Here is an 18,145-nt window from a genome sequence, read left to right as displayed (position 1 = left end):
CGCAGGGCACCAAGACCCCTTACGTGGAGCATCCACAGGGACACTCCTCGAAGAACAAAGTCTAATTATCTCTAAATTCACTATTTAATTTCACTATTTCTGGCACACTCTCTAGTCAGACAATATTGCAAAATTTGCCTCTTGCCAGTTAACGTTTTTACTCCCTTCTTTTAACCCCCATCTGAAATCCTAATTCAGACCTCATCACTGAACAAGTGTGACATACTTGCTCTAAGGTTCTAACTTCCCTTCTGAAATTAGCTAATTAACAGCTTACAATATATCTGCAACTACGGTAATTACGTTAGTATTTACTTCAGTAGGAAATTTTAATAAGAAACACTGCTGACTTGCAAGGACATAGTCAACTTATCAATCTTTTCATTCCTATGTCGTTTTGAAAGGTTGACTGCATGTAATGGTACTGTACATGGAGCAGGCCCATATTCAGCAAGACAAGTACAATAAAAGGCAATATGACCACACTGTGATCCCCTTACTCCTAATAGTAAGCAGATACTCTGAAGAGTTCTGACATTGATTTCAGTGGGATGACTCAAACAAGAAACTGCTCACCAGTGGGAGTAAGGAGTTCACAGCCTGGCACAAAGTCTTTCTGGCTCAAAAGCAACAGAAAACAAAATTCACTCTTTCCTAAAATGTACTGTACCTAATGAGGCTTATTACACACACAAAAAAACAGTTGCACTGCTTCAAACAAATTGTTGGATGTTTTCACAAATGCATCAACTGTGCTGAAACTTAATCCTCTTCCTTTGAAGTTATCCTTTCTCTACAGGTGTACTATTCAATTCAGATCATGTTCTCTTTCATTAGAATCAAAGTCCAACAGAATATTTAGAAAACCAATTTCAAAATAACAGAAGGAAAACAGAACTGAAAAGAGAAACTTGGCTCATAGGCAATCAGTACCTTTATACTAATGGTAGAGTATTAAAAGTGAGAATCACATTTTCTGAATTAATTTTCATATTTTAATTTTTTGAGATCTTACACATTTCCTGTATTTATTTTCAGAAGGCACAAAAGTAAAACACATCTCGGTCTCTGTACATCCTACTGGATTTTATTTTTAATTTCTACATTTCAACATACATATCTTGATTAAATGGGGTACATATCCTTTGTGACTATCTCCTGACAGAAAATATGGCAATTTTTCATCACTCAAAATAAGAGAAAAAGTATTTTCTAAACTAACGAACATTTTCCTTTTTTCAACCCACTTCAGTAAGAAGTGGTAGCCTGATATATGAACCTCTCCTACATCCAGCTGCACAATTCAAGCACTAACTGGATATTTGATCCTAATGTGGCTGTGATAATCTCGAATGTCCTGAAATGCTACAATTCACCTTTACAGTTTACACATTTCCTTTCCCCACCCCTCCAGACAAATTCTTAAGCTCATTATTGCTATTAACAATTTTAGCATCTGCCTTTTAAACAGATACCAGTATTAGATCTACTATGTTAATCTGAAATCAGTAGGACATATTTATTTTACCTCCAAAAGAGATTCCTCTAGTTTAGCTAATTGTATCTTCTTCTCCTCTTCTTGTTGCAAGAGTTTTGTCTTCTGGTCTTCCAAATCTGGTTTTTCGTGTTGGATAGTTAAAGCTAAAAGCTAAGAGGAAAGCAACATATTCAACAAGAAGGAAAATACTAACCTCAGTAACATATATGTGCTTCAATTTTGGCCATGTACATTACCCAACATTTTTAACACATGCTTAAACACTAGACTCTGTAAGTCCAGTATCGTAGCCCTTGTGTATGCAAAATACAGTGATGATAAATGGAGTACATTATAAGAACAGGGGAAAGCATGGGCTTCAAAGACTACATCTACACTCCAAGCTAGGGGCGTGCTTCCCAGCTCGTGCAGACTTACTCATGCTAGCTCTCTGATTTAGCAAGCTAAAAATAATAGTGTAACTACCGATGCACAGGGAGCAGTGGCAAGGGCTAGCCAGATGAAGCACAAATGCACCAGAATACCATGGGTACATATTTGTGGTGACTAGTCCATACCACTGCTGCTGCTCCTTGTGCTACTGCAACTGCACTACTATTTTTACTGTGCTAGCTCAGATGAGAGCTAGCACAGGTATGTTTATCTGCGCTGGGGAGCACCCACCTAGCTCATAACGTAGACATAACCAACAAGTAGATCCAATAAGAAATAATGGTAATTTCTTACCTGTTTATTTGGCTTCTTCCAGCAACTTTATGCTAACTCAAACAGCCTTCCTACCAATGCTGCTCAGCTGTTTTCCTGTTTTCAGTAGGCAGAGATGAGTTGTATGTCTGGTTAAGCTAGACATTTAGTGTTTTACCTTTTTCTCCAATGTCAAATTTTATGTTTGTTAGTTTTGAATAAACTAGCTTCCCAATGAGTAATGTTTTGAAATGATGAGGGGTTTTGTTTTCTAATTCCTCGTTTTTTCTAGTGGCCCTCTATTTGTCCCACTTCTCTCTAAATGTCATAGACCAAACTCTCAGCAGCTCCCAGCAATTTGGTGGAAGACCTAACACGTTCAGCCTTTAGATTTCATGGACCTCTGCTTCACCACAAGGCAAAGTATTTTGAGACTGGGAGTACAGTTTGGCAAGGATAGAAGTCTGGAGAACTGTTTTGCTAAAATTTCAAAAGCACCATGAATGCGCTTACAAATGTAACTAATAATTTAGGGCTCAATCTGACTCAGTTAAAGTCAATGGAGAACTTCTGCTTATTTCAGTAGGTGTAAGATGGATGAAGACTGTTACACCTGCCAGTCTACATAAAAAAAAGAGCTACAATTTTTAACTTAATTTAATTATTTTAATAATGATTTTATTGTTTAAACTTTTTTGATGCATTATAACCTCCTAGTCCCTACAACAGATCGGAGATTGCAGCTATATTCTGTCAATGGGGGCCTCTGCCAGGTCTGTGTTGTCAGAAGTCAAGGTGTTTCCAGAGATGAATGCAGCCCAATGTCTATTAATTATTATCATTATTTTATTATAAGAAATGTTAAATGCCTACCTGTCCTCTTAAACCACTTCTTGTTGTAGTAAAGTTAACTTCAGTAATAATAGAAGCTGCATCAGGTGGAATAAAGGGATTTGGGTTTCGCGTTGACAGAAATAGGCGGAATTCTTCATTATAGTCAATAATTTTGTCACCTATTTGTACAGCATATCGTGGACCTATTAAAAATACATACAAATTATCCTAAGTTTGATAAGGAAATTCCAGAATTGTCTGAAAATAAATACCCACCATGTGAAAAAACTTGAGAACCAAATTTTAGGTTTAGTTTAAAGGAAATAGTCTTATAAAACTAACAAAACCATGTTAATAAATATTATAAAAAATAAATTAAAAGATTTTTATGAGATTAGCTTTCCCCTATATTGTTGGAAACAAAAATACAGCAGCATTGTAGAAGTGCATTAGAACCAGACACTAAAAAGACTCAGACCAGTCTGCTTTAATTATCCAAATACAAAAAAGTAAATGAAAAGCATAAATGGCAAAAAAATTACATTAGAGGTAAAGTAATAATAATAATAGTCAGAGCCTCAGCCAGGTTAAATCTTCTTTGAATTGCTGCGAGTGATGCAAAGTGTACTTAAAATCATTCCAAGTTGCACAGCTGAGGATTCTTCCTACAAGAGAGGAATCCTCTGGTGGTTTATATTCACTGACTCCCCAGCCCAGACAGGAGGCATTTGGGACACATGGGAGGGTAGGTGGGGGCATAACATGGGCACTTTGCCTATCTTGGGCCCCTGAAATGCTCACAGCTGATGTAAATTAGAGCAGCCCTAAGGCTACTGTAACTTGTTGTAGGGGTCATTCTCCTCTCCCTTCCCACCCACCCCCTCCCCGTCCCGCCCCACAGCTGACCCAGGATCCCTTCCTTTCTTCCTCTGGTGCTGAAGCCATGTTCAAAACATCTGAGGACTGACTCCTACAATTTGAGGCACATTACTTGTAACAGTACTGAGATATGCACCATTCTAGAAATGCACAGCAGGTATAAACCCAGCTTAATTGGCTAGTTAAAATGAGTTAATACTCATTTTGTGTTTCCGGGAGTGATGGAAAGCAATAGGATTTTACCAGTGAACCTGGCCACATTGTCTGTGGAAAGTCTTCAGGCGAAACCTATTGGTGCTGTGTAATATTAGTAGTTCCAATATGATTTCTACCACTCTCTGTTGTACGTTTATGTAAAAATGCACAGTTTGAAACTAAAGATGCTGTGTACCAAATTATCAGACTATGAAGGTAAGAAGTATTCCATTAATCACTACAGGTGGTTCTTTCACTAAATATATTCAGTTTAAACACAATGTGCAAGAAACAGTTAATTAACGCAGCTGTAAATGTACATTACTGAAATCTCTGTCTATACCTATAACAATCAGAAGGTTCCTGATATGAGATCCAATTGTGGACCAGCCTAATGTGGCCACCCAGAGAAAAGAGGGGATATAAGGCTTATCACTATCTCACTGGTTAGCCTACAGATCATTACTTCGGATGTGGGGAGAAAGCAGATGTAGCGTGACTTCTACTTTCCCTCAGAAGCAGGTGAATAAGGAGAGGGCAGAGTGGGGGCAAAGACTTGATTTTGCCATGAAATGTACAAATCAGCAGATCTGGCAGGGTGCATGGGAAGGGAAACAATCTACATCTGGTAAAGGGATTGCACAAATTATTGCCTTCTGGAAGCAACAGAGGAGCGGGGAAGAAATTGCAATGGGACAGTACACTCAGGTACCTCTGTATTTTCAGGGGTAGGAGAAAAGAGTCAAAGTAGCCCTAAATAGGAATCTGTTACTAGATTGCTGTTGGTGAAGGCTGTGTTTAGATTCTTCACCAGAGACCAACATAACTTTCAGGCCTCTGTTGTAAAAATGTCCAATCAAAAATAGTATCTGTAATAGTACAAGTACAAAGTAACTACAATATATCAAACCACTTTTTTTTATTAACAAGTCAAGAAAAGTTGTAAATCATTCTTTTAAACTGACTCAAAACAAAGCGCTATAAGAAGAGCCATACTGGGTCAGACCAAAGGTCCATTTAGCCCAGAATCCTATATTCCGACGGTGGCCAATGGCAGATGCCCAGAGGGAATGAACAGAACAGGTAATCATCAAGTGATCCATCCCATTACCCATTCCCAGCTTCTGGCAAATAGAGGCTAGGGACACCACTCCTGCCCATCCTGGCTAAAAGCCATGGATGGACCTATCCTCCATTAATTTATCTAGTTCTTTTTTGAACCCTGTGATAGTCTTGGCCTTCACAACATCCTCTGGCAAAGAATTCCTCAGGTTGACTGGGCATTGTGTGATGAAATACTTCCTTTTGTTTCTTTTAAACCTGCTGCCTATTCATTTCATTTGGTGACCCCTAGTTCTTGTGTTATGAGAGGGAGTAAATAACATTTCCTTATGTGCTTTCTCCACAACAGTCATGATTTTATAGACCTCTATCATATCCCCCCTTAATCGTCCAATCCTATTAATCTCTCCTAATACAGAAGCTGTTCCATACCCCTAATCAGTTTTGTTGCCCTTTTCTGAACCTTTTCCAATCCCAATATATCTTTTCTGAGATGGGACGACCACATCTGCACGCAGTATTCAAGATGTGGGCATACCATGGATTTATATAGAGGGAATATGATATTTTCTGTCTTTTTATCTATCCTTTTCTTAATGATTCCCAATATTCTGTTAGCCTTTTTGACTGCTGCTGCACATTGAGTGGATGTTTACAGAGAACTATGCACAATGACTCCAAGATCTCTCTCTTGAGTGGTAACAGCTAATTTAGACCCTATCATTTTATATTTATAGTTGGGATTATGTTTTCCAATGTGCATTACTTTGCATTTATCACCATTGAATTTCATCTGCTATTTTGTTCCCCAGTCTCCTAGTTTTGTGAGATCCTTTGTAGCTCTTCGCAGTCTGCTTTGGACTTAACTATCTTGAGTAGTTTTGTATCATCTGCAATTGTTGCCATCTGACTGTTTACCCCTTTTTCCAGACCATTTATGAATATGTTGAATAGTACTGGTCCCAGTACAGACCCCTGGGGGGACACCTCTATTTACCTCTCTCCATTCTGAAAACTGACCATTTATTCCTACCCTTTGTTTCCTATCTTTTAACCAGTTATCAATCCATGAATGGACCTTCCCTCTTATCCCGTGACAGCTTACTTTGCTTAAGAGCCTTTGGTGAGGGACCTTGTCAAAGGTTTTCTGAAAATCTAAGTACACTATATCCACTGGATCCCCCTTGTGCACGTTTGTTGACCCCCCTCAAAGAATTCTAGTAAATTGGTGAGGCATGATTTCCCTTTACAAAAACCATGTTGACTCTTCCCCAACAAAATTATCTGTATCTGTGTGTCTAACAATTCTGTTCTTTACTATAGTTTCAACCAATTTACCTGGTACTGAAGTCAGGCTTACTGGCCTGTAATTGCCAGGATCACCTCTGGAGCCTTTTTTAAAAATGGGCATCATATTAGCTATCCTCCAGTCATTTGGTACAGAAAGAGATTTAAAGGATAGGTTACATAAACCAGTTAGCTACCTTTCGTAACTGTTGTTCTTCGAGATGTGTTGCTCATGTCCATTCCATTTTAGATGTGCATGCGTCTATGTGCACAGTTGCCAGATATTTCTGCCTTAGTGGTACCTGTAGAGGGCCAGCTGTGGCGCCCCCTGGAGTGGCGCTCCCATACAGTGGTGTATCAGGTGCTGCCAGACCTGTGCCCCCTCAGTTCCTTCTTGCCGGCGACTCCGACAGCGAGGTAGGAGGGCGGGAAATGGAATAGACATGAGCAACACATCTCGAAGAACAACTGTTACGAAAGGAGGTAACCTTTTTTCTTCTTTGAGGGCTTGCTCATGTCAATTCCATTTTAGGTGACTCACAAGCAGTATCCACAGAGGTGAGCTCAGAGTTCACAGTTTAGCAGCTTGCAGTATTGCCCTGCCAAAGCCAGCATTCTCCCGGGCTTCTGGGTCAGCGCAGAGTGGGACATAACGGTATGGACAGAGGATCAGGTGGCTGCTCTGCAGATGTCCTGGATAGACACACGGGCCAGAAAAGCTGGCGAGGAGGCCTGTGCCCTGGTAGAGTGGGCCATGACAATCGCCAGAGGCAGCACCTTCACTTGGTCATAGCAGAAGCGAATACAGGCGGTGATCCAAGAAGAAATTCTTTGAGTGGATACAGCGCAACCTTTCATCCTGTTCCTGATCCCTGGAAGGTGAGCGGCTATGAGATGGACATTGTGCTCCAGGCAAAAGTCCCAAAGCCAGAAGGCTTCCTGGCAGAGGGCATGACCTGGCTCCGCCCTGCCTGCTGATATAGAAGACTGTAGCCGTATTGTCCATCAGGACCTGAACCACCCTGTCTTGAATCTGAGGAAGAAAGGTTTAGCAGGCCAGTCAAACCACCCTGAGCTCTCTGACACTGATATGTAGAGAGCGATCGCGACTTGACCAGTGACCTTGAGAGCTGAGAGCACCCAAGTTCGCTCCCCATCCCAGGTCTGAGGTGTTGGAGACCAGGGTCACCGACGAGGCCAGGGTCGCAAAGGGAACTCCCTTCGGCTCCGACACAGGATCCTGCAACCAGGCAAGGGATAAGAGTACTTCGTCCGGGATCCTGACCACCTTGTCCATGCTGTGGCAGCTGGGGACATAGGTCGACTCTAGCCATGCTTGAAGGGGTCTGAGGCGGAGATGCGCGTGCCGGATCACGTAAGTACATGCCGCCAAGTGGCCGAGCAGTCTCAGGCACATGTGGGCGGTGGTGAGTAGGTGGGCCTGCAGGCTCGCAATGAAGTCCACATGGCCCGGAACCGAGCATCAGGGAGGAAGGCCCTGGCCCGAGTGGAGTCGAGGACCGCCCCAATGAATTCTATGCATTGTACTGGGTTTAGGGTTGACTTTTTCTCATTTATAATCAACCCCAGGTCATGACAAGTGGAACATACCAGGTCACGATGCCTCCGTACCTGATCCGGGGACCATCCTTTTAACAACCAGTCATCGAGGTACAGCTATATCTGGACCCCTCAATGTCTCAGGTAAGCAGCCACTGGAGCTATGCATTTTGTGAATACCCTTGGGAATGACGAGAGACCAAAGGGCAATGCCATAAACTGGAAATGGCACCCACCCAATGTAAAATGGAGGACGAGCCGGTGCCCAGGAAGATGGAGATGTGGAAGTATGCGTCCTTCAATTCTAGGGCGGTGTACCAGTCTCCCAGATCCAGGGAGGGAATGATGGAGGCTAGGGAGACCATGCGAAACTTCAACTTCTTGAGATACTTGTTGAGGCAACGCAGGTCTAGGCTGGGTTTGAGGCCCCTTTTTGCCTTCATAATTAGGAAGTAATGGGAGTAAAATCCTCTGGCTTCCATGTTCCACAGGACTGTTTCCGCTGCCCCCAGGCGTAGGAAGTTTTCGACCTCCTGTACGAGAAGTTGCTCATGAGAGGGGTCCCTGAAGGGGGACAGGAAAGGGGGGTGGAAAGGACAGTCAGCTGCAAACTGCAGGGTGTTGCCTGAAGAGACCGTGTCTAGCACCCACCGGTCTGAGATGACCCGGGACCAGACCAACTGGAAAGGGCAGATGCGGTTGAGGAAAAGGAAGGGTGGATACGGTGCATTGGCTGGGGAACTGTCCTCGAGCACATCCTCAAAATGATTGTTTCTGGCCTCCCTGACTCTTGGGAGGGTCAGCCTTCGCAGATGAGCAGAAGGCAGATAGGTAGCACCGCTTAGGCCTTTTATCCTTGTCATTCCTCCTGTAGAAGCCAGATCTGGGAGCTCCCCAGGACCGAGACTGCTTCAGAGGCGGAGGAGGCGGACAGTTTCCTGGACTGCTGCAGGGTATGCAAACCCAAGGACAGAGGGTGGCTCGGGAGTTCTTGAGCCCATGGAGCCTAGAGTCAGTTAGCTCAGAAACGAGCCCCAAACCCTTGAATGGCAGGTCCTGTATTGTGGTCTGTATCTCCTGGGACAGCCCAGAAGCCTGCAGCCAAGCGCTACGTTGCATGGTCACTGCTGTCGCATCCCAGGCCATCTGGAGGACTCCGGGGGGCTACCGCTGTGCCTTTGCTCAGCAAGGTGGAGCACCCTTGGGCATGATCCTATGGGAGGGCCTCCATGAACTTATTTAGGGAGTCCCACAGGTTAAAGTTATAACCCCCTAGCAGAGCTTGGTAGTTGGAGACCCGGAACTGTAAGCTGGCCGTCGAATAAATTTTCCTCCCAAATAAGTCCAGTCTCTTTGCCTCTTTATTTTTGGGCGTTCTGCTGGGATGGCCCTGTCTGTCCCTTTCGCTCACTGCGGACAAGACCAGGGATGCCATGGGGTGTGGGGGGTGAGCATACAGATATTCAAAGCCCTTTGCAGGGACACAGTATTTCTTTTCCACCTTTTTTGAGGTAGGCAGAATAGATGAGGGGTTTGCCACACAGACTTGGCTAACTTGAGCACCTCTGGGTAGATGGTGCTAGGGGACAATTTCCTGGTGCAAGTGCTGGAGGAACCAACTAGGGGCAGAGCTCTTCTTGACCTGCTGCTCACAAACCAGGAAGAATTAGTAGGGGAAGCAAAAGTGGATGGGAACCTGGGAGGCAGTGACCATGAAATGGTCGAGTTCAGGATCCTAACACAAGGAAGAAAGGAGAGCAGCAGAATACAGACCCTGGACTTCAGAAAAGCAGACTTTGACTCCCTCAGGGAACTGATGGACAAGATCCCCTGGGAGAATAACATGAGGGGGAAAGGAGTCCAGGAGAGCTGGCTGTATTTTAAAGAATCCTTATTGAGGTTACAGGGACAAACCATCCCAATGTGTAGAAAGAATAGTAAATATGGCAGGCGACCAGCTTGGCTTAACAGTGAAATCCTTGCTGCTCTTAAATACAAAAAAGAAGCTTACAAGAAGTGGAAGATTGGACAAATGACCAGGGATGAGTATAAAAATATTGCTTGGGTTTGCAGGAGTGAAATCAGGAAGGCCAAATCACACCTGGAGTTGCAGCTAGCAAGAAATGTTAAGAGTAGCAAGAAGGGTTTCTTCAGGTATGTTAACGACAAGGAAAGTGTGGGCCCCTTACTGAATGAGGGAGGCAACCTCGTGACAGGATGTGGAAAAAGCTAATGTACTCAATGCTTTTTTTGCCTCTGTCTTCACGAACAAGGTCAGCTCCCAGACTGCTGCACTGGGCAGCACAGCATGGGGAGGAGGTGAACAGCCCTCTGTGGAGAAAGAAGTGGTTCGGGACTATTTAGAAAAGCTGGACGAGCACAAGTCCATGGGGCCAGATGCGTTGCATCCGAGAGTGCTCAAGGAGTTGGCGGATGTGATTGCAGAGCCATTGGCCATTATCTTTGAAAACTCATGGCGATCGGGGGAGGTCCCAGATGACTGGAAAAAGGCTAATGTAGTGCCCATCTTTAAAAAAGGGAAGAAGGAGGATCCTGAGAACTACAGGCCAGTCAGCCTCACCTCAGTCCCTGGAAAAATCATGGAGCAGGTCCTCAAGGAATCAATTCTGAAGCACTTAGAGGAGAGGAAAGTGATCAGGAACAGTCAGCATGGATTCACCAAGGGAAAGTCATGCCTGACTAATCTAATTGCCTTCTGTAACGACATAACTGGTTCTGTGGATGAAGGGAAAGCAGTGGACATGTTGTTCCTTGACTTTAGCAAAGCTTTTGACACAGTCTCCCACAGTATTCTTGCCAGCAAGTTAAAGAAGTATGGGCTGGATGAATGGACTATAAGGTGGATAGAAAGCTGACTAGATTGTCAGGCTCAACGGGTAGTGATCAATGGCTCCACGTCTAGTTGGCAGCCGGTATCAAGTGGAGTGCCCCAGAGGTCAGTCCTGGGGCCGGTTTTGTTCAATATCTTCATAAATGATCTGGAGTATGGTGTGGATTGCACCCTCAGCAAGTTTGCTGATGACACTAAACTGGGAGGAGTGGTAGATACGCTGGAGGATAGGGATAGGATACAGAGGGCTCTAGACAAATTAGAGCATTGGGCCAAAAGAAATCTGATGAGGTTCAACAAAGACAAGTGCAGAGTCCTGCACTTAGGATGGAAGAATCCCATGCACCGCTACAGACTAGGGACCGAATGGCTCGGCAGCAGTTCTGCAGAAAAGAACCTACAGGTTACAGTGGACGAGAAGCTGGATATGAGTCAACAGTGTGCCCTTGTTGCCAAGAAGGCCAATGGCATTTTGGGATGTATAAGTAGGGGCATTGCCAGCAGATCGAGGGACGTGATCGTTCCACTCTATTCAACATTGGTGAGGCCTCATGTGGAGTACTGTGTCTAGTTTTGGGCCCCACACTAGAAGAAGGATGTGGAAAAATTGGGAAGAGTCCAGCGGAGGGCAACAAAAATGATTAGGGGACTGGAACACATGATTTATGAGGAGAGGCTGAGGGAACTGAGGATGTTTAGTCTGCAGAAGAGAAGAATGAGGGGGGATTTGATAGCTGCTTTCAACTACCTGAAAGTGGGTTCCAAAGAGGATGGATCTAGACTGTTCTCAGTGGTAGCAGATGACAGAACAAGGAGTAATGGTCTCAAGTTGCAGTGGGGGAGATTTAGGTTGGAGATTAGGAAAAACTTTTTCACTAGGAGAGTGGTGAAACACTGGAATGCGTTACCTAGGGAGACGGTGGAATCTCCTTCCTTAGATATTTTTAAGGTCAGGCTTGACAAAGCCCTGGCTGGGATGATTTAGTTGGGGATCGGTCCTGCTTTGAGCAGGGGGTTGGACTAGATGACCTCCTGAGGTCCCTTCCAACCCTGATATTCTCTGATTCTATGGGCAAGGCTATCTTTGCCGGAGCGGTGGCTGAGATGATGTTGAAGAGGTCGTCAATTTCTTCAGTCACCTCTTCAATCTGTAGGGACAGATTCTCCGCCACCCGTTTAAGGAGAGCCTGGTGCTCTTTAAAATCATCCGGAGGACTGCTAGGATGGAAGGGACCGGCTACTGCCTCGTCTGGGGACAACGATTGCACTGGCTCCGGAATGGTGCTGTCCCCCTCTTTCTTGGGGGAGGGCTCCCCCAGTGTCGGGGTTTGGTGCGCTGCCTCGGCACCATACTCTGATGGTGGTGCTGGCGGTGCTGCAGTCAGCTTGTCTGATGCGGCCAGGGACGGTTGAGAATACTGAACCGGTACCATCGGCACCCAACAGTGGTCCCAGTACTGTCACTGGGGAGTCTACTGTCCTTGTTGCACTGACACCAATACCGGTGCCACTCCGGACTCCCCTGTTGGTGGCAAGTCGACTGTTCTGGGCGATGGGCTGAAGTTCCGGTCTGATCCCAACCACTGCCCCTCTGGATACGAGGGAGGGGCCAATGAGGCCTGCATTTGTCTGCTGACCCTGGTGGACAAACGCTGGGGCGATGAGAAGTAACGCCACTTGTCTAAGGACCGGTACCAGGGCAAGCGAGACTGGCGCCGAGACCCCGAAAGGCCCCTCCTAGATGGTGGCTGACGTCGAGGGGACCACTTGGACGAGGGAGACCGACGCCTGAGACTCTAACTGTTAACTAGCAACTATACTTAACAGCTACTTGACTAACACTATCAACTTACTATTTGCAGAAGGCCCTAAGGCATGAAGTTGGACAAGAAGAAAACCGCTAGCCCTTGCTACGCAAGGAAGGTGCTCTGACTAACCACCACACGTGGTAAGAAGGAACTGAGGGGGCACAGGGCCGCCGGCGCCTCATATGCTGCAGCATGGGAGCGCCACTACAGCGCCCTACCGCTACTGCTAAGGCAGGAATCTCCAGCAACTGTGCACATTGATGTACACTACCTAAAATGGAACTGACATGAGCAAACACTCGAAGAACCATAATTAGTAGTTCTGCGATTTCACATTTGAGTTCCTTCAGAACTTTTGGGTGAATACCACCTGGTCCTGGTGATTTATTACTGATTAATTTATCAATTTGTTCCAAAATCTCCTCTAATGACACCTCAATCTAGGACAGTTCCTGAGATTTGTCATCTAAAAAGAATGGCTCAGGTTTGGGAATTTTCCTCACATCCTCAGCCATGAAGACCAATGCAAAGAATTCATTTAGTTTCTCTGTCATGGCCATATCATCCTTTAGTGCTCCTTTAGCATCTCGATCGTCCAGTAGCCCCTCTGGTTGTTTAGCAGGCTTCCTGTTTCTGATGTACTTTTAAAAACTCTTGCTATTACTTTTTGAGTCATTGGTTAGCTGTTGTTCTTTTTTGGCCTTGGCTATCTTCCTGAATATACTATGTATATCAGTTTTTCTTGCACTTTATCCCATCAGCTCACTGGACCTCACAGCCTGTGGATAACTATTTTCCCGCTCCGTCCTCATTTTGATGTTTCTCTTTTTCTGCAGTTATCTAATAAAATTAAAAAGAAACAGCAATACTAACAATCTAAAAAGCTGATTTCCAGCCCTAGGTTAAGGCACTTAATTTTTGGACTCTGTAAGGGTTAGAGATCCCAAACAAAAGCATGTGCTTCAAAGTATGACTCGGAAATCAACTTAAACTTTAGAATGATTCAATGTGTCTGGTTTTATCCTATTTGAGAGAACTTTAACTATACTTAAATATTTCCAACACAGATCACACATTACATGAGTCATGGAAGGTAAACATAAAAGAGCAAGATCCTAACCAACATTAATGTTTCTATAAAGTAGTAAGTTAAAAATTAGATTCTGTACTAGGTACATTGATTTAATTCACAGGTATCTAAAACAGCTCTCCCTCAAACTGTCAGGTACTTACCTTGAGCAACAAGATCTCTTCTTAACAGCGGATAAAGAACTGGCTCTACTCCATCCACCTCCTGTAGAATAAGTGTTTTCCCAAATCTCACTGCCAGCTCAAGAGCAGTAATGAAGCTAGCATCCTGTGTAAATAAAAATTAATGCCTATTAATTTATTTAGTTTCTTAATATTAATATATTTCTTAGTCAATTGTGGAAATACTAAAAATTATGCAAAGAATCTATATCTCTTTAAGGATGCACACCGTAAGATTCTTTTATCAAAAAAGTATTGTAGTTACCCGTAACTGTTATACATTAAATATATTTGTCTCTGATATTCGCATTCTAGGAATAGCATGTCCTGCCAAGCAAGTTACTGAAGAATTTAAAGCAGTAAAACTGATATGCCAGGGACATCAGATCAAGTGATCTGCAACCAAGAGCACAAAACACATCTTCACTTAACTATATTTTGGTACCTCTCTACTGCCAGTGTCAGGGGTATATACCCCATGCAGGCCCAGCAATCAAGGGGTTAATTCAGGTACTGCAGCCAGACAGGCTTAAGGGCCCTAACTTGGAACCCAGTGGAGTGAGCAGGCCTGCCTTCTCCTACCAACCCCTGAGAGACTTAAGAACTGAAGGAGTTTCCAGACCCCCTAAGCACTAGGACCAGCTGACCCAACAAAGTATAAGGGGAAAACCCACATACCCCAGGGGGACTCAGGCAACAGGAACTGACTGACTGCTCCATCAGAGGGAGCGAACTCTGAGGCAATGCTCCATCTGGCCAAAAGCAGTTCGGTTGCATCAATACACCAGATCACCACCAGGAAACATTACTAATAGTCAAAAGCAGAGAAGCAGTGTATTTGGGAATAATTATTATGTAATCTTCTTTCCTCCTTTGTGAAGTTGCGTCTGTGGTTCTCCACTGTAGCAGTCCAGCAGACATTGACACTGTTGAATAGTGGAGGTACTACCTATTCAAGAAAACAAGCACTGCTCTCCCAAAATGAGCATCTGCTCATGTCTCAGAATAAGAATAATGGAAGAGTGACATAGACTTGACATGCTACCTTTCCAATTTCATCTTTAGACATATTGGAAAGACAAACTGTAGAAGCTGTTACTACTCTAGGAGAATGGACCCTGAGTCTTTCTTGCACACACAATCTGGTGAAGCTTAGATAGTTTCTGCCCTAAAATAGCAAGGTCTTTGGTTCTCTCTCCCACACCACAAAACGGCTTTCAAGTACAGTTCTCAGGATCCTAGCAAGGACAGTCAGGGCACAGGGTCAGAACTGAGTCAAACCAGAAGCTGCGAGCAGTGCAGGAGTTCATAGTCAGGTTTCAGGACAGGGTCAATACCAAGGTTCAGAGTCTGAGTCAGGTTTCAGGGTCCGGTTCGAAGGCGAAGTCCAAATCAAGCCAAGGTCAAAGCCAGGAGCTCAAGAGCAAGGAACAGGAATGGTCATGAAAGCTAGAGGAGATCCACACTGTTGCCTGGACATTCCTGGAATGCCCACTGTGTTTATATCGGGTGAAGAGCCCATCGGGAGCAATGAGGTTGCTGCCTGTCAGACCCCTTAAGGCAATACTATCCATGGTTTATGTCCACAGCAGGTCATGAGCAGTGGAGCACGTGCTGATTACAGCTGTTGCTGTATGGCAGTATAGCGATGTCAGCAGCCTAGTAGATCTACAGGTCTCAGTTCTAGACCCACGGGGCCTTACAGTAAGTAGTTCTTCATGGGAACAACCAATAGCCTTTTTTACATCTAAGCTATGAAACATGGCTTTGTCTGGTAAATCATAGGACTTTGGAAAATCTTTAGTAAAGAAGAGATTAATTCAAAATAAAGTCTGAGACTACTTTAGTCAAAAATTTTGGATGTGGTCCCAAAGTTCCTTATCTTTATTTAAAAAAAATTAAAAGAGCATGAGAAAAGTTCATCATAAGAACTTGCTGCTATGAAATCATTCTGTGTGGAAGGAATATAAAGCAGGTGACAGGGTAAAGGATCTGGCCCTATAATTTTAAATAATCTGATGTCTCTGCTACTCAAGTCAACCTATCATCGCTATTAAAACTGTAAATACCAATAATTTTATTTTTAAAATTAGAGCACCAAATTTGTAAAAACAGGTAAACTTTTTAATGTTAAAAGTATGTAAAATGTGAATTGAATTTGCCAATTTTACATAATCTTTTGGTACAACATATATAGTTAAAGGGCTTCCCAGTAGTTTTAGAAAGAGTGAGCCAGCATATGTAGTTATTTCTTCCTAGAACATTGTGTGAAATGATATAATTCCAAGAACCTGGCTCCATCATCAGTGAATACCATCACACTTCCCCTCAACCCACACTGTGAGGTCCTGGGGCCAGCAGAGCCCAGCCAGAACTTAAGATCTAGGATTAAGAGTAAATACTGGACCTGTTGGTTAATCACTTCCAAGCGAGATTCTTTCAAATGTGTCTTCAACCATTCTGTAGCCCTTGAAGAAGGATCGATCAAAAAGGGACAAATTCGACTCTGAAAAAAAAATTATTATATGCTACCTTCTGGTTTTAGGAAGAAAATATGAAATTAACAAATTTCTTCATTTCCAAAAAATATAAATAACACTGAAGAGTCAAAAATTTCAACAGCTGTTGTTATTACTGAACTGCTTGATCAAAGGAGGCAGCCTAATAACAGAACCACAGCGACTGATTCTGGCAGAAAGAAGACTAATATTTTGTAATACAATTATATTCCCAGATGTTGGGTCCACTGAAGTTCAACACATCTGCTCCATCTCTCTCTGAACTATTACTATATTGTCATCTACATCCACGACTACCACCACTTTGTGCCTTGTTAGAAGTATGTCTTCTCCTTTCAGCTCCACAGTTTTCTTCTCCCTCTGACAAAAATATAGCACTTTTCATCTGTACATCTGAGGGTACTTTACAAAGGAGTATTATTATGGTAATTTTACAGACAAGGAAATAGGTAAAGATAGTTGTTTGCCTATAGTCACAAAGAAAACCAGTGTCACAATTCTGCAGACGCTATTATGTGTAGTATTCTGTATTATAATTAGTACCACTAGGTCATCATCACATTATAACCTTCATATTAATGATGTGGTAGGCTTTCCTTTTAATAAAAACTCATTTAACTAACAGCTGGTGCTGCAATGGAAAACCATACTTCATTATCTGTATAAGAATGGTATCAAGCTGTGTTAGCTATTAGTAAGCTGGAATGTATATTATGACTAGGTCTGCCATGCTAGAAGGCTGCAAACAGATGTATGGGATATATTCTGAACACTGAGATTTTAACCCTTGCTACATTGTCTTATACTTAAGTGTGAAACACATTAATTGCTGGTCATTTCCTAAGTATACAGTGACCATTCAAAGAGTGCTGTTGTGCTAAGTGCAAGGAGAGTTTGTGGCTGCTGAGAGGTACAGCCAGGTTTGGACTCTTGTTTTCAAAAAGTCATGACCAGCCCCATTTCAACCAGCTCAAAGAACTCTTCTTTTCTTAGATTGGTCTGTTTTAGACAGTATTACAGGAGGAAAGAATCTAGCATATTGCCAGTAACATGTTTGTATAAAACCAAGTCTTCAGTATGAGGCTCTCTGTCTACATCCCACTTTGGGGTCTGATGTAGTGAGAAATGTGGAGTTTGAAGGAGACAAATTAACAAGAAGAAAGGGAGACAGGGATTCTGCCTTGGTGAGGTAAAGAATACTTGGCTCCTGTATATCATCTTAAAAACAAAGGGCCAGATTGAAAATGGACCTTGGTGCACGTGTCCAGTAGGAAGCTGAAGTAGCAAGATTTGCCACGGTTACTTGGCCTACAAAACAGCCAGTCATAATTTCAATTGTAGAGGCAGAAATGCACATTGCTTTAAAGGGGATGAAACTACTCACTATAGTAACCTCAACACATGAGAGATAATATGTGAGAGACTATCCTAGAAAACAGTGATTGAAAAAGCAGCAACTCTGAGAAAAAACAGGAGTCAGAGTGGAAAAACAAGTCAACATGAGCTACCAGTATGATGCTGTGCCAAACATCGCTAATGTGATCCTTGGATGTATAAAGAGGGGAGCAGTAATTCAGAGCAGGAACGTGATTTTACCTCTGCTGAAATACTCGGTAGAGTTCTGGTGTCCACATTTTTAAAAAATTATGTTGAAAAACTGGAGAGATACAGAGAAAAGCCAAAAAATTATTCGAGGGCCAGAAAAAAACCTACATTT

At 43.3% G+C, this 18,145-nt stretch overlaps 1 protein-coding gene across 2 annotated transcripts in view; it reads right to left on the bottom strand.

Annotated features, from left to right (window-relative positions):
- The window catches only part of DYNC2H1 (dynein cytoplasmic 2 heavy chain 1), a 397,803-nt gene that overhangs the window by 230,405 nt on the left and 149,253 nt on the right, over nt 1-18,145 (bottom strand). For both annotated transcript variants that reach the window (XM_077805779.1, XM_077805787.1), the window contains exons 64-67: nt 16,317-16,415; nt 13,892-14,015; nt 3,056-3,219; nt 1,529-1,648 (exon numbers count right to left, since the gene is read on the bottom strand). In XM_077805779.1, the coding sequence (XP_077661905.1) occupies nt 1,529-1,648; nt 3,056-3,219; nt 13,892-14,015; nt 16,317-16,415 (507 nt within the window). The remainder of the gene's footprint in view (nt 1-1,528; nt 1,649-3,055; nt 3,220-13,891; nt 14,016-16,316; nt 16,416-18,145) is intronic.

The sequence above is a fragment of the Eretmochelys imbricata genome, chromosome 1 (genome assembly GCF_965152235.1).
Source record: "Eretmochelys imbricata isolate rEreImb1 chromosome 1, rEreImb1.hap1, whole genome shotgun sequence".
In the NCBI taxonomy this organism is placed as follows: Eukaryota; Metazoa; Chordata; order Testudines; family Cheloniidae; genus Eretmochelys; species Eretmochelys imbricata.
The sequence above is the reverse complement of the archived record's forward strand: the minus strand, read 5'-3'. Positions and strand labels throughout refer to the sequence as shown.